Raw genomic sequence first — 24,231 nt, 5'->3', positions numbered from 1 at the left:
GTTCTCCACCCCTTCACCTCTCTCCTTCTCAGTTGGCCTAGCCCGGGCAAGCAGATGCTTTTTTATCTTTATCGACTCCCCTCCCTTATGCAGTGTCTGAGCTAGTGACGAAAGTGCGCGAGCCCGAACCACAGCTCTTAGGACGGAGGCGGGAAGGCGGGGGGGCGGGGGGGCTGGCGGCTCGGGTTCGCGCGTGCGCGCTGCTCCGGGAGACGGCGTCCGCCTCGCCCCGCCCGCCGCGCTCTGCAGTTCCGGCTCTGCGGATTCCGCGCTCACGTTTCTTTCTCCCGTGGCTCTAGCTGCCTTTTGTTCTCCCACTTCAGCACCCCGCGAGGCGACTCTGCTTGCAGACAGCTCAGATCGATTTTCTGCTTTTCTTAGTACGCGGTGGGCTCACCCGGCCTTTAGCGAAAGTGCGGCTGCGAACAAGCAGGCGGACGCGGAGCTCGGAGGAGGCGCGCTCGGGCTCCCGGTGGCGGCGACGACTACGACGACCAGGAAAGCGGACGGAGGCGGCGCCTGAAAGAGCGGCGGAGCCCATGCCCCGAGACGGCGGGCGGGCCCGGAGAGACAAGTCCGGGGCCCGGGGCATGTCCCCGGGGCCCCCGTGAGGAGGCGGCGGCGGCGGCGGCGATGGAGAACCCGCCGCAGGAGGCGCCGCCCGGGCCGGGCGCGGATGGCGACGCCGAAGAGGCCCCCGCCGAGGCCCAGTCGCCCAGCCCCGCATCGTCCCCGACCGACGGGCGCCTCAAGGCTGCGGCCAAGCGCGTCACGTTCCCCTCCGACGAGGATATTGTGTCCGGAGCGGTGGAGCCCAAAGACCCCTGGAGACACGGTAACCACAACCGAGGAGAGGGGGCGGGCGCGCGGGGCCTCGGGAGCCGGTGCGGCGCCCAGCACGCAGGTGCTGCTCAGTAAATTGCACCTAATGATGACTTCAGGCGACAGTCGTCAGTAGAGATGGGATGGCTATTGGGTCGGGAAGGTGAGACGTAGCCCGTTTATGCCCACCCCCACCTCCGCCTGATGGTTTTAGGAATTAAAACGATGAACCATTAAAAGAAAGTTTGGTGGCCTGGGAGATCGGGAGGACTTAGCCTTTGAGCTCATAGTTCCCCCCGGAGCAGGATCGAGAGAGCTAGCCGGGGAGGAGGAGGCCAGCACGGGCGCTGGAAGGGCAGTTGGAGAAGTCTGCTGGGCCCATGGGATGGAAGCGGTTCCGTTTCCTGGTCTGAAGCCTGGGGGAAAGGCAGGGGACTAAACCTGGACTGTGGCCGCAGCGGAGGCGGTAAATCCTGGGGTCGGGGAACGGGAGTCAAGGTAAACTCGCAGAAAAGGAGCAGAATGGTGGTCCATTGGGGGTGGGTGAGAGAGTCAGGTGTTAGCTCTTGGCGTGAAGAAGAAGGAAAGTCACTTCGTGCTTGGAAGCAATACAGTGGGGCCTTGACTTGCGAGTTTAATTCGTTCCGAGACCGAGCTCGTTAAGGAGCTCGTTAACTCAGATTACTCTATCAAGTCAGTGCAAAAAATCGGCCGAGAGACAGCTGGTATCTCAAAAAACTTGTTAGTCGGGACACTCGTAAGTCAAGGCCCCACTGTAGTTGGTAGTCGTTCAGGAGCAGAGGGACTTTGGGGCCTGGGTAGAGAAGGCTCTTTTTTTTTCCCCCCACCCGAGAAAGAATTGGGGAATTGGAGTTGCTGGTTGGTGGTCGGTAGAAGGTGAGAACATGGGAGAAGTTGGGTGGGGGAGGTGTTGGGGGAGGAAGCAAGTCTGTGGACTGTAGGTCCCTGGAGGAGGTCAGGTCAGCGTTGGAGCTGAGAGGGCAGCTAGCTGGAGGAGTGTTTTACCCGAGGGCTGGGAAGGTGGACAGTCTCTCCTGTGATGGACGGCAGCCGTGAGGGTGAGTCCGTTCCTGTGCTGGGGCGGAGAGCCCACAGGGAGAGGGAGCAGGCTGGCCCTGGCTGGTAGAAGTTGGTCTGTTGGCCCTGGGGAAAGAGGAGGGGCTGCTGCTGTCGGTGGCAAAGGAGGACTTGGTGCCTTCGGTGTGAGAGTGAGAAACACGGTAACTGGAAGCTGAACACACAGGGCGTCCACCATCAATGCCAGTGTGACTAGTTACTGCTAAAGAGACGGGGGTTAATTTAAGATTCTTTTTTATGTTTTTATTTTATTTTTTTTAGTTTTTTAAAAATATATTTTACTGATTTTTTTACAGAGAGGAAGGGAGAGGGATAGAGTTAGAAACATCAATGGGAGAGAAACATCAATCAGCTGCCTCCTGCACACCCACTACTGGGGATGTGCCCGCAACCACGGTACATGCCCTTGACCGGAATCGAACCTGGGACCCTTCAGTCCCCAGGCCGACGCTCTATCCACTGAGCCAAACCAGTTAGGGCAGTCTTTTTAAAAATACATATTTTTTTTATTGATTTCAGAGAGGGAGAGGGAGAGAGAGAGATTGAAACATCAATGATGAGAGAGACTCATTGATCCGCTGCCTTCTGTACATCCGCTACTGGGGATCAAGCTTGCAACCCGGGCTTGTGCCCTTGACCGGAATCGAACCCGGGACCCTTCAGTCTGCAGGCCGACGCTCTAGCCACTGAGCCAAGCTGGGTAGGGCATAATTTGAGATTCTTGACATTGGAAGCCAGCCAAGTTCTTCGGCTCTAGGCTCCAGGGATAGGTGGTCACTTTTGGGTTGGAGAACTTGGGGGGCTGGGGCTGAGGAAGGGAAGAGTGAGAGTGGGCACTGGCTGTAGTATGGTATTCAGTCCAGAGAGCTCAGAGCAGGCAGGGGGAAGACCTGGGGAGACAGCTGGGTGGTGAAGAGCGGAGGCTCCAGTTCAAGTCCTGACTCCATTTACCCACTTCGTGACCTCAGACTGGTAACCTAATTTCTCTGAGCCCCAGTTTCCTCATCTGTAAAGTGGGTGATAATACCCATGCCTTCCAGGCTGGTGTGGCTTTGACCTGTGAACAAGGAGGTCATGGTTCGATTCGTGGTCAGGGCACATGCCCTAGTTGCAATCTTGATCCCCAGTCAGGGACGTGCTGGAGGCAGCCAATCAATGATTCTCTCATCATTGATGTTGCTCTCTCGGAAGTCAATAAAAATATATTAAAAACAACAACCACCATGCCACAGGATTTAGGAGAGGAATAAATCAGATTGTGTGTGAAAAGTTATTGGCCAAGGTGAGCCTTCATGAAGTTGCAGTTGTTACTGGTCATTTTAGGGGTGACGTTAGTTGACTGGTCATTTTAAGAGTCAGTCTAGAGGAGTTGGTTCACAGGGTTGGGGCCTGGATGTGTCTGCTTCACAAGCTTCCAGGAGAGGGGCAGAGATGGGACTCACTGGGCCTGGGGAAGATGGTCAGTTTGTGAGCTAGAGGGTCGTGGGGGGCAGTTAGAGAGTTTGGCACAGGGTGGGGTGAAATTTCTGATCTGCAGGTTCTCAGAAGAGGAGCAGCTGTGGGTAACCAACCAGCTGTCTGTCTGGCTTTGAGTAAGCCGTTCTTCTCTGAGCGTCCTGTTTCCCTCGGCAAATGGCGCTAATTGCTACCAGGAGGTAGTTGGGAGGATTAAATAAGATACTAGTGCTTGTACGTTCCTGCTGTTCCCCAGGCAGAATCATTTTTGCTTGTTTGTTTGTGTGTTGTTGTTTTTTAAATATATTTGTATTGATTTCAGAGAGGAAGGAAGAGGGAGAGAGAGATAGAAACATCCGTGATGAGAGAGAATCATGGATCAGCTGCCTCCTGCATGTCCCCCACTGGGGATCATGCCCACAACCCAGGCATGTGCCCTTGACCGGAATCGAACCTGGGACCTTTCAGTTCGCAGCCGAAGCTCTAATCCACTGAGCCAAACTGGCTAGGGCTGTTTTTGTTTTTTTGTTTGTTTTGGTGGGCAGTCTTGGAGAGGCAGTGAAGGAGTTTGAGGGAAGGAAGAATGTCAAGACAAGTCAGCGGGAGTCTGGTTGCCGATTGGTCTGTGCTAAGTAAGCGGTGAGGATGCCTTGCAGGCTGGAGGAGTCTAGTTCCTGGAAGTTTAGAGGGAGCCTGCAAGGACTGGTCAGGACGCACACTTTGGAGGAGTCAGTGGGTCTTGGATGGGAGGTGATGACGTGGAGAAATGGGTCAGTGTATGGACTGGAAGAGTTGGTTTGTCTCGACTGAGGAGAGGGGTTAAGGAGTTGGTCTGGCAGTAAAGGAGTTGGATGATCTTGGGCGCCAGGCAGGGAAGAGGGTCATTGACAATGGGATTTACGGGACAGGACATTGGAGGGTCTATCAAAGCTGAGGAGCAGGTGGCTGGCTTCTGTGCTTGCGGGGGACAGTGGTGTTGTTGACTGGCCTGGGACTGAGGGAGGTGGAGGCTTGCCAGGCTTTAGAAGAGGAAAGTTGGGCCAAGGGGCTACCTAGCTGAGAGGTCAAAGGGTCTTCGCTGGGCACTGCAGGGAGGAGTGGGTTGGTCTTGGAGGAGGGGGTGGGGGATTTCTTGGAGTTGATCTGTAAGCCATGAGAAAGCACAGAGGGTGTCATCTTCGCTGTGGACCTAGTGGGAAGGGTGATGGAGGAGTAATTCTGGGGCCTACTGTTCGGACATGATTCCAAGGCCAAGGGGGAGGGAGGAGTTGGCGGGCCTGAACTGGGAGAGAGGTCATTCAGAAGCTGTTCTTCCATCCTAGATGGAGAAGTTGCCTGGGCCAGGAGGTGCAGAGCACCCCTGGGCTGGGGGAAGCAGCCTAGAGGAATCGGGCCCAACACAGGGTGCCTGCTTAGCAGAGCCCTGCCCTGGCAGGAGAAGCTCTGGCCCCTGGCAGCCTCTGGCTGGGGTAGAGGAGGGCTGGGACGGGGACTAGAGTGGTGGTCTCACTGGGAGGGAGTCCTGGAGGTGTCTGCCTGAGGGCGAGAGCCCCATCAGGCCCTGCCAAAGTTGGGGCTTTCTGGAGGTGAGGTGCTATGGAGGAGGGAGGTTGTGAGGGAGGGTCCCAGGCCTCCCAGAGCATAGAGAGTCCTTCCCTGGCTCCCATCTCACATAGTGTCCCCACCACCCCAATTCCGGGAGCCGGCTTGTTTCCTCCGCGGTACATACGGCCATCTGATGTTACATGCCGTGTTTGTTTTTGCGTGAGTGGTCTCTCCCCCACCAGAATGGAGAGCAGACTGTCTGTCCTCGGCCCCCCGAAGAACATGCAGCAGTTGTGGTTGAATGAGAGCTAGTGCACATGTGTGCAGCCATTCTGAAAGGGTGAGGCCCGGCCACACCTGGGACCCATCTCGCCAGAGTGTGCTTCCAGGCCTCCAGCAAGGCACTGGCTCCTGCTGAGCTTGTTAGTTTCCTCATCTGTGAAAGGGTGACCCCTGCCCCGCTGACCACCCAGGGTGTCTGAGCCATGGGATGAACCTCCTCTGGTGCATGGGGATGGGAAGTGAAGCTTGGGGAGGAGGTGGGGTGGAAACTGAGTGGCAGACGCTGCCTCAGTACTGCCAGGCTGGGCTTGTGTACACTCTGCTCTCGGGGGAGGGGGTGGGTGTGGACGTGGGCACCAGCAGAGGAGGGGCGAGCTGGCTGCACCCCACCCCACCCTGAGGTGGCAGGCCTATGATTCCAGCTCTTCTGAGGGCCAAGGCCAGACTTGTACCAGGAACCCTTCCAGATCAAACTGCAAGAATGACCCAAGGCTCAGCTGTCCCAGCTGCACGCTGTGCGGGGAGGCGTGGGGCTTGCAAGGCATGCATTGGAGAGCATGTGACACTGGCCACAGTCTGGGAGGCTTGTCTTCTCTTCCCTCTAGTCCTCCCAATGACTCATTCACCACTCCCTGACCTCCAGCCCCGGAGAGTCAGTCCTGGAGTGTGGGAGGGGGGGAACTCCTGGTGTGGAGTGGAGGTGTCTGCAGGTTGAAGGGGCCCAACGGTGCAGCCACCTGAGCTTGGGAGGGGGTGGTGGAGGCAGTGGCCATGGTATTCTTAAATGGGGATCAAAGAGAGTGGAAGTGCCTTACTCTTTGTTCTTATTGAAACCTGGGCTGCAAATTTAGTCCTTGAAACTGGTTGGACAGGTAGAAATGACCTGTTAGTGGTAGAGAGAGGCCCTTGGTTAAAATTCAGCTCATTTGTGCCCTGGCTGGGTGGCTCAGTTGATTGGAGTGTCGTCCCGTACACCAAAAGGTTGCAGGTTCGATTCCCAGTCAGGGCACATGCCTGGGTTGTGGGTTCCGTTCCTGATTGGGGCATGTGCAGGAGGCGACCGTCGTTCAGTGTTTCTTTTTCTCTCCTTTCCTTTCTCTCTAAAAATCAACAAATTACAACAATAACATATCCTCAGCTGAGGATTAAAAATTTTTTTAGCTTGTTTGAGCATAAGTGGTGGTGTTGCTGGGGAGTGGGGAAAGGGTTGTGGAGGGTGGCTTTGACGATTTTGCCCGGATTTCCATCTGGGCCCAACCTCACCTACTGCGGGCATTGGTACATTGACTGCCGTGTGACTTTGGGTGTGATTTTTCTGTCTATAAAATGCAGCTGACAACAGTACCTCATAGGGTGATGGTAAGGATTAAGTAAGATAACAGTCCATGGGTGAAAAAGGTGAAGGGATTAAGCAAAGACAACAAAAAACCTCATAGACAACAGTATGGTGATTACCAGACGAAAAGGAGGGTGGGGGGTTAAATGGTAATGGAAGGAGACTTGGCTTGGGATGGTGAACACACAATACGATATACAGATGACGCATTATAGAATTGTACCCCTGAAATCTGTATAATTTTATTAATCAATGTAACCCTAATAAATTCATTTTTTTAAAAAAGATAGTAGCCCATAGTGAATGCTCAGCAGATGTTTCCTTTGCATTTCTTGTCATTGCCAGTCCTCTGCCCCCTCCTAGAGTCTCTAACCCTTAATGTGCTTCCTACCCCATCAGATCCCTGCTGTCCCTGACCTACTCCTTTGAGATGAGTGCCCCAGCCATCCCTGACTGGGCATGAGAAAGATATCCAGGCCTGATCCTATCTGTTACAAGCTGGGTGACTGTGGGCAAGTTGCCCAACCTCTCTGAGCTGAAACTAAATCAGCATGCCTTGTACCATCAGCCTGAGAGAGGCTTCAAGGGCACCAAGATTCTAATCTGAAAGTGTTAGCCCCAGCCTCTCCAGGTACCAGCTGATGACAAGTTTCAGCTCCTCCCTGAGCCTTAATCCCCTCTGTAGAATGTCCCCCGCCCCCACTCCAGCCATCTGCCCTGTTGGGACATGACCTGGTTGATGGTACTATGGTGTGAGCGCCTGCTCTGCCAGGCCCGGCCCTTTGCACACTCAAACTCAGGCAGGCTGCCCTCATTCCTTCCACCTCCGACTCTCTATTTGTGTCCGCATCAAATTTCCCTCTTCAAGGACAAAGACTGTGTGAGAGTCACCTCTGTGACCTCGGTCTGGCGCACAGGAGGGCTCAGATGCTGGACGAATGGCAGAGGAATGAGGTGTGTCCTCGTATCCATGGCGGTATTTGGGAGAGAGCTCTTTGGCGTAGTTAATCCAGTCTGTGCCAGGACAGGGACCCTTCCTCAGAGGTCTGCAGGCCCCAGAACGAGCATGCAGATCTGGCGCACAGTAGGCACTCAGCAGATAGTCATTGAGTGAGGCAGTGGAAGTGTGTGCATGCGTGCGTGTATGCGTTCTCGAAGTGAGGCGTTGTGGCTACCGTTAGTCTTTCACAGTCATTCATATTAAGAACCGTGTAGAGCCAGGTGCCTGAGCTGGACTGGCTATAAGAGGCAGTCCCTGGGGTTGGGGTCTAGGAATCTGTTTCTGCAAAGCTCCCCAGATTTGACCGTCCTTGTGCTCAGCGGTTCCTTATTCAGCTCAGCTGGCCAACGCTCAGTCCCAAGCCTGCTGCCTTTTAGACCCCAGTTCAGGGGTGGCTGGGGTTGACCTCACAGACTTGTCTTGGAGCAAATGGAAATGTCTGACTTGAGATAACTATAGAAATTCAAGTTGGGAAGGCAGCCTGCTGTGGTAGAGCGGGGAGGGGTCCAGGTGGAAATCCCTGCCCTCTGCATGACCTTCATAGTCACCACTCATTGCCTTCCATGTGCCTGCCACTGGGCTAAGTGCTGTTCTTTCCAATTAGTAGATGAGGAAATGGAGGTAGAGAGGTGAAGTAGCTTACCTGAGATCACAGAGCCAGTAAGCGGTTGAGCTGGGATTCAAACGCAGGTAGTCTGGCTCCGGAGCCTGCACTCTTGGCCCCTTGGACTGACGTTCTGTGCTTTGGCTGCTGCATTCAGTCTGCGTATGGTGTAATTTTTCCTTCCATAACCCATAACCCTTTATAAAATGGAGGTGACAATTCTGGCCTGGCAGGGCTGTGGCAGGGTTGAGAAACAGACCGAATCAAGGGCCTGGCCCAGTAGGCACTCAGGAGGAGGTTCACTGTGGTTCTTGGACAGGTGTCCTGGGAGGGCCCCACTGTGCTGTTCCTGTGTCCTCAGCGTGGGGTTCTCGTTTTGACCCTTGGCCTGAGTGCTTACTGTGCTGCACAGTGCCTGATACGTGGTGGGTGTTCAGTACATCCTGGCTGAATGTGCAGTTCTGGTTCTGTAACCAACCATTCATTTAGCAAGGTGAGGCCATGCCAGGTGTGGGGTGGGGAAGGCAGGCCGAGGCCCTGCTTCCATGGAGTGAAGGAGATACACAGTAAACAATTCTAATAAATCTCGGTGCCCAGGACTCTGATTAGGAAGAGCTCACAGGGTGTATGCAGGCGGGCAGCGCAGGGGTAGCTTCCTGGAGGAAGGGCCATGGTGTCTAAAGAAATCACAGGCGTAGCCAGGTGAGGAGCAGTGGGAAGGATGTATAAAGTGTTGGAGGTGGAGAGAGCTAGTGAGGTGCTGCCAAGGAATAGAAAAAAGCCAGTCTTACTGGAGTGGGGAATCTAGAGGTGGAGGCGGGAGGGTCAGAGGTGAGGCTGGAGAAGGTGGAGAGACCACCTGCCAGGTGGGACCTCCTGGGCCTGAGGATGGTGGGAGACAGCAGAGGGTTTTAAGAAAGGGCGTACCTTTGGGGGGATGGCATAAGGGGGGTGAGACCGAGGCTGGGAGACCAGGGAGTTGGCCATGGGCCAGGAGCCTGTAGACTCTGGGCTGTGTGGCCCTGTGTTGGCTAGTAGCTAACATTTGACTTCATTGATTTATTCATTAAGTTTAGCTGAACCTCTTCTTCCCCCAGAAGGTTTTGCCATCAGCAGTGTTTTCTGTAACACTTCTAAGGTGACAGTTTTCCCCCACCCATTCTCCCTTCCCCTGTCGGTTCATCCTGCCCCCTCCTCGTGGGGTGGTGGATAGCACGTGATACACTACCTCCTCCATGTGACCTCAGCAAGTGGCTTTGCCTGTATCATCTCTTTAGATCCCACACTTGCCAGACCCAGAAAGCAATAAAAAACAGTCCCAGACCCTGCTGGGTCCTGGCATAATATAGTTATCCTGTCACTCTCGTAAAACCAAGGGACCTCTGAATTTCAGAATATACCTGGCCCCCTTGAATCTGTGAGTTGGTAGAAATAGGATAGTCAGCTTGGGGTTCCTGCTTTGGAGCTTCCTGGCCACTCAGCTTCACTGCCTCGGGGGCCTTGTTTGTGAGGGGAGTGAGGGTTATTCCCTACGTGGAAGCATCTGGGACACTCACTAGCTGCTGCAGGCACTCAGGAAGGCCTTGGTCAAGTTGAATGAGGACCTGCCCCTGCTGTGAGCCTGCCCTGGCTCCCTCCTCTATAAGCAGTGGCAGTCTCACCTCCCCGGGCTGGATGGGCTAGGAAAGCACTCTGCCTGGGTGGAATTCATCTGCATGAACGCGGGCATGTCCAGAAACCTGTGCCACATGGTCCTGTGTGTGAGGCCATTTGGACAGAGGACATGTCTATTTCAAAGCTTTCTGCCTCCTTGGGAGGAGCCAGGCCTTCGCAGATGGGAGCACACCCAGACTCCAGCATCAGCAGGTCTGGTGGGAATGCCCCAGGTCCTGCATGTCACTGCTCCCAGGCAGGCACCGCCACTGCTCACCTGGCCTGATGCTGCTGGGCTAGGGTGGCCCACTGCGTTCCGGCAGCTGGAGTAGAAGTGGGGCTGGGGCTCGGGGGGAGCTGCACTGGAAGCTGGGTCTGGTGTTCCCATTAGTGAGGGAGAGGGGGTTCAGAGGCTGGGTGCCCACAGGAATGACAGGCATCATCACGCTTTGGTCCTTTCCCTGAATTTGGAAGGCAGTTTCACGAAGGCAGGCCGTCACGGTTTGGCTCCTTCTCAGTGTCCCCAGAATCTCGCAGTGCCCAGCACTCCACCGGCCCTCACATTGGATGGATTGGTGGTGGATGGAGGTACACAGTAGGCACTCTAAAGTTAGCCTCACCCCCTTCCTTACTCTCTGTAGCTGGTTTGGAGCCAGTGCTTCAAGGTGGGGGTGTTGGTTTGGAAGTGTCTGCTGACAGCCACTTGGCTCTGTGACTTGCCTGCCACCCTCTCCCTTTCTAGCAGAAGCCTGGGTTTGGAGCCCTGGTCGGGTGGGCGGGCCTCTGTTGGAACCCTTTGGGATCAGACTCGTGTGCCACCTTCACACCCACTCCTCCATCTCTCCACAGTCTTCCTGTCACACCAGCTGCCATCACCATGTAGTGGGAGAGCTGCTGGTGGTGTGTGCAACCCTCCCCCTTGTGCAAAGCTAAGCACAACTGAACACACTGGGTTCCTCAGAGCAGCATGGCAGGAGGGGCTGCCAGAAGGTAAAGGCAGACAGCAGGGGAGTGACCTGCAGAGGGGTCCTGCTTCCAGTCCACGATGATGATGGAGGTGGTGGTGGTGGTGGCTGTTAGGAAGCTCTTACCAGACCCAGCCTCCTCACATGCATTCACTCATTTAATCTTCACAGCAGCCAGAAGGAACAAGCCAAGGCTCAGGGGGTGCCAAGGCCACACAGATAGTAAGGGGAGGAGCCGTGGTCAAACCAGACGGAATGGTTTTCATCCTCTGTTCTGCTCCTTCATAACCACAGGAGAAAGTCCACCCCCCTGAGGCAGGTGGGAGGCCCTTCCCACGCAGCTGTCCTTCCCCTCCCACTCCAGACCCATAGAGGATGGTTCCCTCTGCCCAGTGTGCCCTTTGCCAGTCCTCTGCCTTTCCTGACCGACTCCTGCTCATCCTTTCGAGCTGGCTCACGTCACCTCTTCAGCGAGGCCCTCCCTAGTCCCAGAGTGCTGCTGTACTCTCCCAGGTTCCCATGACACCTCTCACACTGTTGTTATTTGGTGGGTCCATCTCCCCCCACTGGACCAGAAGCCCCATGAGGGACTGCATCTTGTCCACCTGGCTCCCCGGAGGAGGCAAACCACTAAACACACCCAGGCACCTTGGTGACTCCCAGCAAAGTGGGTCTGCTAACAGCACCCCAGGCTGGGTCCTCACAAGGGTTGGGTGCCCGGAAGAGAGCAGGAGGAGGTCATTCATTGGATCATTTGTTTACACATCCATTTCTTCATTCATTCCTTACTGACACACCCCTGTTTGTCTCTACTTTGCTCTGCCTGTGGCAGGTGGAGTCCTGACTACTCTCCCGGCCGACCTCCTCTCTGTTTCAAATTACACTTTGTGACTCACTGGCTTTCACACCCAGTCCAGGGTCCCTGCACCAGCTTTGGTTGCCCCTATCGCCCTCACTGACCACAGCCGGGATGACAGCAAGTCAACAGGAGTCCCTGTGAAATGCTGAGCTTTAGTTACTAGACAGGCCCTGCCCTCATGCAGCTCGGGTCCAGAAGAGAAGTGTGAAGGGGGAGGGGAACAAGTCTGCCTCTGCTGTCCCTTTGCCTGGTCTGGGAGACCCCAGAGCTAATCAGCCTGGTAGATTGCAGGAGTGTAGGACTGGGACACAGACCTCTCTTTGCTCTTGACTCGCTGTGGGTCGTAGGCCAAGGCACTGCCCTTTCTGTGCAGCAAGGTGGTGTCTGAGGCCCTGGCCAGGTAGCTCAGTTGGAACAACATGATACGCCAAGGTTGCCGGTTCAGTCCCTAGCCATGTGCATGCAAGAAAAAACCAATGGCCCTGACCGGTTTGGCTCAGCGGACAGAGCGTCAGCCTGTGGACTCAAGGGTCCCAGGTTCGATTCTGGTCAAGGGCATGTACCTTGGTTGCGGGCACATCCCCAGTAGGGGGCGTGCAGGAGGCAGCTGATCGATGTTTCTCTCTCATCGATGTTTCTGGCTCTCTATCCTTCTCCCTTCCTCTCTGTAAAGAATCAATAAAATATATTAAAAAAAAAAAAAAGCCGAGGCCGGTTTGGCTCAGTGGATGGAGCGTTGGCCTGCGGACTGAGGGGTCCCAGGTTCGATTCCGGTCGAGGGCATGTGCCTGGGTTGCGGGCACATCCCCAGTGGGAGATGTGCAGGAGGCGGCTGGTCGATGTTTCTCTCTCATCGATGTTTCTGGCTCTCTGTCTCTCTCCCTTCCTCTCTGTGAAAAATCAATAAAATATATTTTTTTAAAAAAAGAAACAACCAATGAATGCATGAATAGGTGGAACAACAAATTGATGTTTCTCTCTCAAATCAATAAATAAAATAAAAATGGTGTCTGAGGTCCTTTGGCACTGTGTGTGTTTCCCCATCTCTGATAGGTCACACCCACAAGTTACGGAATTGAATGGGTCCCAGGACCTCCTCCCCATCATGGGGTGGGGCTGAGAGAGCCTTGGTTCTGATTACTGATCTGCCTTTCTACTTTGTGACAGGTGACCTAATTCCCTGTCCCCCCAACAGCAAGGTGTGTCACAGGAGGAGGTGGAAGATGTCAGTGGTGTCCAGCCACCCAGCTCAGGCCTCCATCTTCTCTCTTCTTCCTCCGTCTCATTCCTTGACCTGTAACTACCTTCTTTCCCAGGCTTGGGATCCTGGCTTCCTCTCCCATCTCTCCCCACTATGATCAAAAGACCAGAAAGTGCTGTGTTTCCCCTGGGAGCCTCCTTCCTTGCTGGGCCTGGGCTCAGCCCTCGGGTTTTGCAGTGCAAAGCTTTTCTGGGCTCCCCTGTCCCAGCCCTGCCTCGGGACTGAGCCCTGGGAGTGCAGGGCTGGGACTGTCTTAGTCACTGTTCTGTCCCAGCACAGCTCTAGACAGGGCACGTGCTCAGTGAGTGTCCTTCCTTTAGGATGGGGGTGGGGGATGGGTAAGGGTAGACCCCAGAGGCCATGCCCTCCGTGGAACCCTGCCTTGACTTCCCCTGTCTGGCAGCACCTGACCCTGTCTGGTCCTGGGGAAGACATCCTAGGCAGCTTGGCCCAGTGGGTGGAGCGGGCCCCATCTGACTTACTGAGCCAGCACCAGCTGTTGGGCCCAAATGCCTCTGCTCCCTGACCACCCAGCCAAGAGATTCTGGTTCTAGCAGGACCCCTTCCCATCTCCAGAGCCTGGATTACCAGGGGTGGAGGGGTAACCTCCTTGTTTTACAGATGAGGCCAGGGAGGAATGGCCTGGCACTCAGGACAGGGCTCCTGCCCATCTCCTCAGCCACCTCTGGGGCTTTGAGGGGCAGAGTTCGAGTCCTGGAGGAGGGCAGGTGAGAGACTTGCCTTGTCCTGGCTGTGTGATGTTGTTATTAGTAAAAATTCCATTTCCACCCAACACAAAGCGGAGGGAGTCTCCCTCTCCTCACCTCCTCATGGAGCTGGTGAGGGCAGCTGGGGAGAAGGGTGAGTCACCCTGGAAACCCTTGATGGTTGTGACTAAGGGAAGGATCACTACCTTGATTCTTTTCTGACTTTAAAAGTAAGGTCTGTTCATTTGAAAAAAAGAAAAAGAAATTGGGAAGTCTAAAGAAGAAAATAAAAATTGCTTGCAATCTCACCCAGTGTTTTGTTTTTTTTTAAAATCCAGCTCTATTGAGATGTAATTCATACACATTTCATCCTTTCAAAGTTTGCAAGTCTTTGGTTTTCAGTTTTGCAGAGTTGTACATCTAACATCACAATTTTAGAACATTTTCATTGCCCCCCAAAGAAATCTTGAACTCCATTACCTCTAAGTCCTGCCCCTTCCACCTTTGACCTCAGCAGCCACTGATATGTTCTCTGTTTCTTTAGCTTCTGGACATTTCATATAATGGAATCATGTGATATTTGGCCTTTCGTGTCTGGCTTCTTTCATTTAGCGTGATGTTTTCAGAGTTCATGCATTTATCTGTCCGCCATTCCTTGTTATTGCTGAACATATGTTCTGTTATACGGATGCCCCCCATTTATCTATTCATGTTTTGGTTGTTCCCACTCTGGTATTATGAATAATGATGCTGTGGGTATTAATGTACAAGTTTGTGTGTGGGTGTGTATTTCTCTAGGAGTGGACGAGCTGGTTCATATGGTGACTGTTTAGCCATTTGAGTGATTGACTGCCAGCAGGTTTCCCAGTCTACTGCCCCTCTTGACATTCTCCTCCTCATCCTTGTTGCTGTCTGTCCGTTTACTTCCAGGGTAAGAAGTGGATCTCATTGTGGCTGCGATTGGCTCTTCCCTGATGGCTGATGACTGAGCATCTTTTCATGGGCTTATTGGGCACCTCTATACCTTCTTTGGAGAGGGTCTATTCATATCCTTTGCCCATTTAAAAATTGGATTGTTTGCCTTTTTATTATTGAGTTCTGTGAGTTCTATGTATAGTCTTGATGCAGGCTTTTATCAGAGAAGTGATTTGCACCACCTGGAATGTTTTCAACGTTAAATGCCAGAGCATTTCCTTCCCATCTCTTTTCTATGGCTAGATACCCTGCCACAGACAGATAAAAATAAAACTGGGAGGGTACTTTGTTGAGTATCCTGTGTTTTCACTTCATTTTCGCATTTTGTACAAAGTACGATTAAAATATATCACTGGGCCATTGTAATTTGTTCCAGCCATTTCCGCATTGCTGAGCATTGAGGTCCTTTTCAGTTTCCAGTTGCATAAATAATGCAGTGACGTTCATCCTTGTCCATAAATCTTCATGTTTATCACAGAGCTTTCTCTGAAGAAATTCCTAGAAGGTGGTTTTACCAGGTCAGGGGTTAGGAAGGAACCTTTGAAGCCTCAGATTCCATCTGTGCCTGCCTAGGACCGTGAGCCTTGAGCCTGAGTCATGTCGCTCTTTAAAATGTTTTTATTACTGCTATATGCCAACAGCATGATTTTGAAGACTGTGGTTATCTTTTAAAGAAGACACACACATACAATAGGATTGAGTATATGTGGTGACAATTTCTCCCCAAAAAGGTGGGTGTTGGGTTGGGGTGGAGCTGAAGTCAGGGAACCAGTGTCTTATGCTGATAGTCATTGGAAGTTTTAAAAGAACACATTTGTCTAAGAACTGGAATAGACCAGGGACCTCTCGGTGCATGGGAAGAGGCTCAGCCAACTGAGCCACACCAGCTATGGCTTGATTTTTAAAAAAAGAAATGAGTGAATTGCTCAGCTGGCATGGCTCAGTGGTTGAGCATTGACCTAGGAACCAGGAAGTCACGGTTCGATTTCCGGTCAGGGCACATGCCTAGGTTGTGGGCTGGATTCCCAGTGGGGGGGCATGCAGGAGGCAGCTGATTAATGATTCTCATCATTGATGTTTCTATCTCTCTCTGTCTCTTCCTTCCTCTCTGAAATCAATAAAAATATATTTAAATAAATAAATGAGTGAATGATATTTGCATTTGGGTATCTTGATGCCAAGATGGTGTCTTGTTTTAGTGAGCACTCCTTTGATTGGCAGTTAACCTGTTTATTGTTATCACGATATAATTTGGGAGGTTGTTTTTTCATATCTTTTGCTTATTTTTGTTTTGGGATCTTTTATAAGGACTCCTTTTAAAACATTGATGGGATTTTATTGTACAGATATAATTCCCTCATTTATCATTTGCCGTGCTGGAAAGGTGGGGGAGGGGAGCAAGACACCTCTTTCCTTCTTGAAAAAGTCACTTTCTCCTTTGCTCTTTTACTGGGTCTCCATAGCAGGGGCCCTGTCCCAGCCTGAGCAGCTGGGGTGGGGGTGGAGGAGCGCTGGGATCTACCTGGGCCTTGGTGGCAATGCTGTGTAGGGGGAGGGCGCTTTAGTGGCCGCCAGTCCCAGGCAAAGTGACAGCAGATTACAGAGAGGGGCCACTGTTTGCTGAGCACCAAGCTGAGCAAGCTGGTGGGACCCTCGTTTTGTGACTCAGAGCCATCAGTCACTTGCTATGATTGTGCAGAATGTGGCCAAAGCCAGGGCAGTTCTGTCCAGGTCCCTGGACACATCACTCTGCCACAGCTGCAGAGGCTCAGTGAGTCCCTGGAGCCCAAACTCTAGCTCCTTTCACTTCAGGGCCCCACAACATCAGCACCCCACGTGGGAGGATCCCTTTTATCATGCCATCCTCCCTGTCCCCCCAGTAGCTCCCTGACCCCTGTTATCTGTCCCTGAAGGCTGTGGCCTCACCTGTGACCTCCTGCCTCATCTCAGGTGTCCCCCTCGATCTCTTGATTTTGCTCCAGCAGCCACATGCCAGGCCTCTTTCCTGTGCCTGGGAGGGTTTCCCCAGCGTTTGTGTAGCTGATTGTTCACATTGACTTACTGTCTTGTGCCCTGACCCCTCCCTCCAGTGTGAGCAGCTTGGGAGTGGATGGTCGGCTATTGGGTTCAGTGCTGTAGCCCTGGCATCTAGACTAGTGCCTGGGACTATAGAAGTATTGGAATGAATTTCTGACTCTTAACCTTTTAGGTCTCAGCCTAAATGCTCCGCCTCTTGCAAGTTTTCCCTAACTACTGCTCCAACCTAAATTACATGCTTACTTTTCCCATAAGAGTGTTTTTCTTGTAATTTAACATTTGTTTTGTTTTTATCCTTACCTGAGGATATGCTTTTATTGACCTGAGAGAGAGAGAGAGAGAGAGAGAGAGAGAGAGATTTGAGAAACATCAATCAGTTGCCTCCCACTGGGAATCGAGACCGGAACCTTTTGGTGTACGGGACAATGCTCCAACCAACTGAGCCACCCAGCCAGGGCTGACTTGACATTTGTATTTGTGTACTTATTTGTCTGCCTTCCTAGCAGTTACTCCTAGGTCTGTTTTGTTTTCCATGGTCTGTCCACCCCAGGTTGTTTGGTAAAGAATGAATACATATATCCTTTAGTTCCCAAACAGACCTTCTGAGGGTAAGTGGTGTTACTCAACCTTTCACAGGTGAGGAAAAGTGAGGTTGGGCAGTGGGAAGTTCCAGGCACCAGGTTTCCATCCCTGGAGCCTTGGTTGGACCAATAACTTGATTTTCAAATTCCAGACTAGAGCTCCCCCAATGCCTCCAAGTGCAGCTGGCCATCTGGCTCCCCTGACCGGATGCCTGAGGCGGGCAGCCTGAAATAGTCTGCCTGCTTCTGGCAAAGCGGGTTGTCCCCTGATGGGCACTGACTTTCTCAGAGACCCCCTTCCCTGAGCTTGGCCCGTTGCCTCCTGGAACTTTGTTGGATGGCAGTGATGGGAAGCAATGAGCACTGAGTGACTTGCAGACCTTTTCAAGCACCTTGGTGCCCCTGACCCTGTGCTTCGTGGGTCTCTTGCCTGTTTGCTTCATTTGACCCTGACAGTGACCTTCAGTTTCCCAGAGGCATTGTCAGCTCTCTCAGCCTTTGCACACATATTCCTTCTGCGGCAACACTCTTCTCTCTCCCTCTGCTTTTTAAATTATTGTTATTAAATTCTTTTGGCATGTGAGCTATGTAAGTAGCATACACATAAGTTAAAGTGTAATGTAATGAGGACCTGTGAGCTTACCTCCCAATTGAGGGAGGGATAAGAACATTGCCACTAGCTCACCTCTGCCTGTGGTGGGTGGGCAGAGCAGAACTCCCTGCCTGCTATTCTGAGTGTTGTGATTGTCATGCCTTGGTGGTGGTGGTGTGTGTATTTTTTTAAGTTTTTATAACCTGTGTGTGTGTGCTGAAAAGTATGGTGTTTCGTTACGCTTGTTTTTGAGTTTTATAAGAATGGCATTGTACTCCATTTACGGCCAAGCCTTAGATTGTCCATTGTGCTGTTGGTGGATGTTTGGGCCGTTTCCAGCTTTCATGATTACAAATTGGTGCAGCTATGAACCTTCTGGTACATGTCACCTGCGGCGTGAGCAAGATGTTCTCAGGGCTCAGACCTGGGACTGGGGTTGCTGCTTATAGTTGGTGAGTCTGTGCAGCTTTACCTGGCAGTGCCAAACTCTCTCACTTGGTTCTCCCCTCCTTTACTTGGCTAACTTGTACTCGTTCTCTTAGGCTCACCTGTGCACCTTTCTTGCCTTCAAAGATATCAATGGAACACCTACCATATGTCAGGTGCAGTTATATTTCGGGGTGCAAAGGTAAATGAGACTCACAGCCTAGTGCTCACATGGCCACTCCTCCAGGAAGCCCTCCCTGACCCCCGGACTGAGTTAGGTTCTCTCTTTGGCTCCCCTGCCCCAGTCCAGCCTACTCTGTGGCATCACTGTGTAGAGATGGATCTATCTACCTCACTGGACAGGTGCCCTGTGTATACAGTGATCAGAGCTGTTTTGAATGCTGTACCCACACGGAGGTGATGGATTCAGTGAAGGGTTCGTGGTGAGCTAAGATGCTCACACTCGAGGCAGGTGGGATTAAGAAAAAGAAATGGAATCCAGTATTTAGTACTTGCTGGAGTTCAACCTGGGCCCCAGGCCCATCTGGCCCAGAGCCCAGCACTTCCTCAAATGGCTGAGCCCACAAGATGCCTGACCCTGTGCTCAGCCCTGTGACAGATGGAGGAGACACGGCCGCTGCCCTCGGCAGTTTGGAGAGGAGTCGCTGCCCAGCTGCTCATTCCTCCCACAGCGTGCAGGGCTGGGACAGTGGACGGAGAAGTATGAGGCCCACCCAGCCCTCTGGGAGCTAGGGAGTCAGCATGGGTCTTCTTTTGAAGAGGGCAAGACCAGGAGGCTGTGGAAACGCTTGCAAAAAGTGGATGAGGTGAGAGTTGTGGGGTTCCAGGGGAGCTGTTGGGATGTGCAGGACCGTTGTGGGCCACAGGTCAGTGACAACAGAAACCATAAAAACTGGTATGTGCAGAGTAGCCACTGTGCCAGGCCGAGTACTAAGCTGGTTCTGCCTGCACTGTATCCCATGAGGTAGCTGGAGTTGTTGAGGGAGGACCCTGAGACTCGGAGGATGAAGTCCAGCTCACCTGGCTAGTTAGTGATCACCCCTAGGAGCCTGGCCCCTTCCACCCTGCGCTGCATGATGGCCACTAGCAGGCCTGCCCCAGGAGCTTTCCTCCTGCACATGTGACTGCACAGCAGAGCTGTGAGCCGGAGCAGCGTCTCTCCGTTGAAGATGGGTAGACTGAGGAACAGAGTGCATGGCCCCCAGTGCCACACCTGTGTGTGGAGGCACAGTCTTGAGCCGCGCTCCCAACCACAAAAGCTTCCCTCTAGGGCTCTTCTCTCCTACTGCTGTTGGTGCTCGTTTGTCCCCAAGTCTTCACTCTGCGCGCTCAGCCCTGTGTAAATATTTGTCTGTGGGTGAACAGAGGCATGTGTGACCAGTATTTCCCAGCCGGTGGCAGGGGACAGGTGGAGGCAGCAGACGCCAGGTGAGCCTCCAGCTGGAGCCCATTGCTTTGAGACCTTTGCTCATCCAGCAGCCACTCTAGGGTGTTGCTGAGGTGTCAGGCCTGGCCCAGTGATGACACTAGTTACCGTTTACCAGGCACCAGCCCTGTGGCAGGTGCTTTACACAAGTGATCTCAGTGCCTGCTTCTGGGCGTGCACCTCAGCCGCATAAGCCGAATTTTCCAGATGAGAAGACCCAACCATAAAGAGATTAGGGCCCTCTCCTGTGACGGTTGGGGTCTGTTTAAGTGTCAGGGCCAGAAGCCACAGGGGGCTGCGTGAGGTAAATGAGGGTGTTCATTGCGAGGGCACAGAGCCAGTTCCAGGGGTGGGGAGGTCCTGAATGCCAGCAGGAACCAGGGCCGGTGCCAGCTCTTCAGGCCACATGCACTCGTACTTTGTTCTTCTTTCTGTCTGGCCTTGAGCCAGACAAACCTAGCCATCCTGGTGGCCAGGACAGGACTTCGCAGTCCAAGTTCTACTCCTTTCTGCCCAATGGGCTCACCTTGTGGATGGTGGGGGGAAGTTCTCAGACACCCCAAATAGGCACCACCAGACACACGATCTGACCCTAGAGGCCACCCCTCAACCACTAGGCCACACCATTCCTGTGCTGAAAAGGTGGACTCATGTCACCAGGCAGAAAGCCACCAGCGTCCTCAGATGTACACATCCCCTTGGAGGCCTCTCCCAGCTGGGGACTCGGGGAGACCACAGAGGACTCCCCTCGCCGCCACCCAGGCCCTTCCCAGTAGAAAGCCCTCGGTGAGTGGGACAGCCGTGGGCACTTGTGTTGTGTGGGTGCCATTAGTCTCTGCTCACCACAGGATGGATGTGCTTCTGGCAGTCAGTGAGCCAGTAGATACTGAACTCCGTGCAGTCCTGTGCTGGAGACGCGGCAGTGGCCACGGCAAACCGGGTCCCACCTCCCAGGCCCATTGTCCAGAAGGGGAGGTGAGAGAGACAGGCAGCCAGCAGCCAGCAGGACCATTGCAGACGGATACCAGGGTATGGAAGGAAATGGGCCAAGGGCTGGGATAAATACCAAAGTGACCAGGCTGGCGGGTCGGTCCTTGGCTTAGATCAGAATATTGAAAGCTATAAATTGCTCCACAGGGCAGGGCCACCCCCCACCCCACCTGATGAATTGGGTTTTGAAGGAAGTCAGGCCTGCCTGCACTCCTCTCTGTCCTAGCCGGGTGTCCTTGGCAAGGGCTCCACCTTCCCGAGCCTCAGTTTCCTCTTCTGGAAACAGTGGGGAGAGTGGTTGTGAACAGAAAGCTTGTCAAGTGTGATTAAGAGCAAGGACTGTGCCCCTAGCCGGGGTGGCTGTCCCATGCACCAAAAGGTTGCTGGTTCTATTCCCTGTCAGGGCGCATGCACGGGTTGCGGGCTCAATCCCCAGCAGGGGCATGCAGGAGGCAGCCAGTAGATGTTTCTCTCTCCCCCTCTTCTTTCCTTTCTCTCTAAAAATCAATAAAAACATACATTTTTTAAAAAGATCAAGGACTGTGCAGCCAGACCGGGCTAGAACTACCCAGCTCTTCCCTTTACTGGCTCTGTGACCTTGGGCAGGCTCCTTAATTCACCTTGCCTCAGTTTCCCTATTTGAAGAATGGGGATAATAAATCCTACCTCACAGGGTTATTGAAAGCAGTAAATGAGGTAATATATGTAAAATGCTATGTAAGTGTCGGCTACTTTAGTAATAATAATAATTTAGAATTAAAGGTTGCCTGTTAACACAGCCCTGGCCAGGTGGTTCAATTGGTTGGAGTGTCGTCCTGTAAACCAATCCCGGTTCATTCCCAGTTGGGACACATACCTAACTAGGTTGCAGCTTAGATCCCAGTCGGGGCACATATGGGAAGCGACTTATCAATGTTTCTCTCTCACATCAATGTATCTCTTTCTCTCTGTCTTTGTCTGTCTCTCTTCCTCCTTCCCTTCTTCCTTCCCTTCCTCCCAATCTCTCTCTCTCTAAAAAAAAAAAAAAAAAAAGTTGCCTGTTACACAGCTGGGACTCAGGTGCTTAGTGCGCCCTGTGCGACTGGGGACTCAGGGATTAAGGCCTTGACCTTCCCAAGAGCACCATTGGCCTTATCAGGCTCCTCCTGTGGTAAGTTGTATGTGGTCGGCTTCATTCCTTCTGCCTGGAGAGACTTGGAAAGCCTCAGATGTCTTCTGACCGCACGTGTTTCCGTAACAGGATCTTCAGTTGGGCAAACTTGGAAGGTCAGGATGAGGGGGAGGGGGGCGGAATAGGCCCCTGGCATTTGCCATCTATGCCCTTCACTGGAGTGAGCAGGTCCTTCCTCATTCCCGCCTGGGGCCCAGGATCTGGAGGCAGGATTCCTGGCTGGTTGCGTGAACCCAGCCAGCCCCCTGCAGCTGGCCATCCTTCCTGAGTCGTGATATTTCCCTCTCAGGAGGAGGCAGGGAGAAACTCTTCTCACCCAGGAAGCTACTGGCATCAGCAGGCCTGTGGAGGGGCACAGAAGCCTGAGAGGAAAGGGCTGGCCATCCCAGCCTCTCCTGTGGGGTCTCCCATCCAGTGCTCCAGGGCCCTGCACTGTTCTCTCCCCTCCCTCCGTCATGCGGTTCCCTGGGGAGAAGGGAAGGGAGACTGTTTAGTTCACAGAGCCAGTCATCTCATTCATTTATTCACAGGCATTTACTTGAGATACTGTAATGACACCCCTAGACCCACGGAGCCCTTGGTGTAGGACAGAGTGAACAAGTAAACATACAGATTGGGGTGCATGCTGTGAGGGACAGAGACGCGGTGGAGAGCAATGGGTGTGTGCGTGAGCTGCTTCAAAAGGGACCAGGAGTGCTGCTCAGAGGAGATGACATTTGAGCTGAGACCTGAATGACAAGTTAGAAAGAGCTGTGAGGGAAGGGGTACAAATATTAGTTGCAGACCTGGAGGCAGGAACAAGCAAGGCCAGGGGTGGGGTGGGGGGAGCTGGGAAGCTGTATAAGCAGAGGGTGAGGTGAGCCCGATCCCCCATTGCCGTTAGGGAGGCCTTGTTCTGGGGTGAGGAGGGTTCAGCGTCAGTGCAGGGACAGACCCCAGCTGTTCCTCGACCTGGTCACCATACGCTTAGAATGCACCTGTCTGTCTCTGAGGACAGGGGTTGCAAAGGGGTGCGTTTTCCTTTCTCGGGGGATCTGCTCGGACTCTCCCTGCTCATCCTCATCAGGTTTCCTGTGTATAGTGTGCCCTGGGTGAGCGCTTCCTGAGGTGGAAACCCAGAGGTGCCATCTGGGTCTCCTCAGCCCTCCCTCCTCAGGACAGGGACAGGCAGAGGGGCCTCCCAAGCAGAGGCTCAGAAGGGTCTTGCAGACCCAATTGGCTGGAGGGGGGTGTGACACACCCCTTCCCGTTGAGGGGAGCTATTTCTCCAGCGGCACCTGGCATTGGCGTGGCTCGGGAACAGACTGCTCGGCATCGCCTTTGGCAACATCGTAGCAGTTGGATGGGCCACTCTGCTGGGGAAGGTGCCCTTTCCTGAGCCCCTTCTGGTCCGTGCCCTCCCTCCATCCCTCTGAGTTACTGAAAGCTGGTGGGGCTGGTGGAAGTCTGAGTGGTGGGAAGAATAACTCATGACCAAGGTCTCTTCATTTTTCCTAAAGGGTCATAGGCAGAGGTTTCTCTGAGCATGCTGAGCGGTAAAATCCCTGCCTGGGCCTCTACCTCCTGCCCGAGGCAGCTGCTCTCCTGCCCTCTGTCTGGGCTGTGTCACTGCCCTCATTCTGTGGCCAGGCTCCCTGGCACCCAGCCGCTGTCCCAGAGCCCTCCGTGGGAACAGGGGTGTACTGCTCTGTGCCAGGTCCCTGGGGAGCTCCCAGCCTGTCGGGAAAGGGTCCCGCAGAGGTGCTGGGCTGGGAGGCTCAGGGCCTCGTGCTGTAACTGATGTGGGCGAGGTGGCTGAGGGCGTTCCTCCTGGCAGGTGAGTACTCCAGAGCTGACTTCAGAGTCTCCATTAGGAGATCGAATCTAATGGCCATAGTGGCTCAGCAGTGAGAGAGGATGTCCCCTGGAGTGTGTGGGCATCAGGCAGTGCTACCTGTCTAGACCTCCCTCCTTTGTCTTAGGTTGAGGGTCCAGTCATGTTCCCTTCCCAGGGTACTGTGAGGCTTCAGTGAGCTCAGGTACACAGAGGGGCCACCGAGGTGATCACTCAGTAAATGTAAGCTCTCAGTGGGGTCCCTACAGAATAGGGGACATTCGCCATCATCAGGCTTGTGGTGGGAGCCCCAGATTCTTGCCCCCCTCACTATGTGCCTCAGAATTCTCCTTTGATGACCCTCCTTCTAACTGTCCTGTCCCTTGGAGTGCGGGCAGAAAGCCCATGTTCTCCTTCCCCCCTTCCTTCCTTCCTTTCTTCCTTCCCACTCAGTTTTGCTGAGCACCTGCTGGGCCAGACCCTAGGGAGACACCCAGGCTGGGGTTGGCTTTGTGATTAGGTTGTTATTGAAGGCCAGCCTCGCCCTAACCCCAAGCTGACAGCCCCAGCATGAGCCGGATTTCCCTCCCAGCCCAGATGTGGCCTCTCTGC

General features: G+C 53.5%; 1 protein-coding gene across 1 annotated transcript in view; it reads left to right on the top strand.

Annotated features, from left to right (window-relative positions):
- The first annotated feature begins 265 nt into the window (after positions 1-265).
- Positions 266-24,231, top strand: part of PPP1R37 (protein phosphatase 1 regulatory subunit 37) — a 45,223-nt gene continuing 21,257 nt past the window's right edge. The window contains 1 exon segment of the mRNA XM_070401573.1: positions 266-835. Coding sequence (XP_070257674.1) covers positions 634-835 — 202 coding nt within the window. The 5' untranslated portion in view covers positions 266-633.

This window comes from Myotis yumanensis, unplaced genomic scaffold, assembly GCF_028538775.1.
Source record: "Myotis yumanensis isolate MYYU_CA2020_CCGP unplaced genomic scaffold, mMyoYum1.0.hap1 SCAF_23, whole genome shotgun sequence".
Lineage (NCBI taxonomy): Eukaryota > Metazoa > Chordata > Mammalia > Chiroptera > Vespertilionidae > Myotis > Myotis yumanensis.
This window is presented reverse-complemented; position numbering and strand designations above follow the sequence as displayed.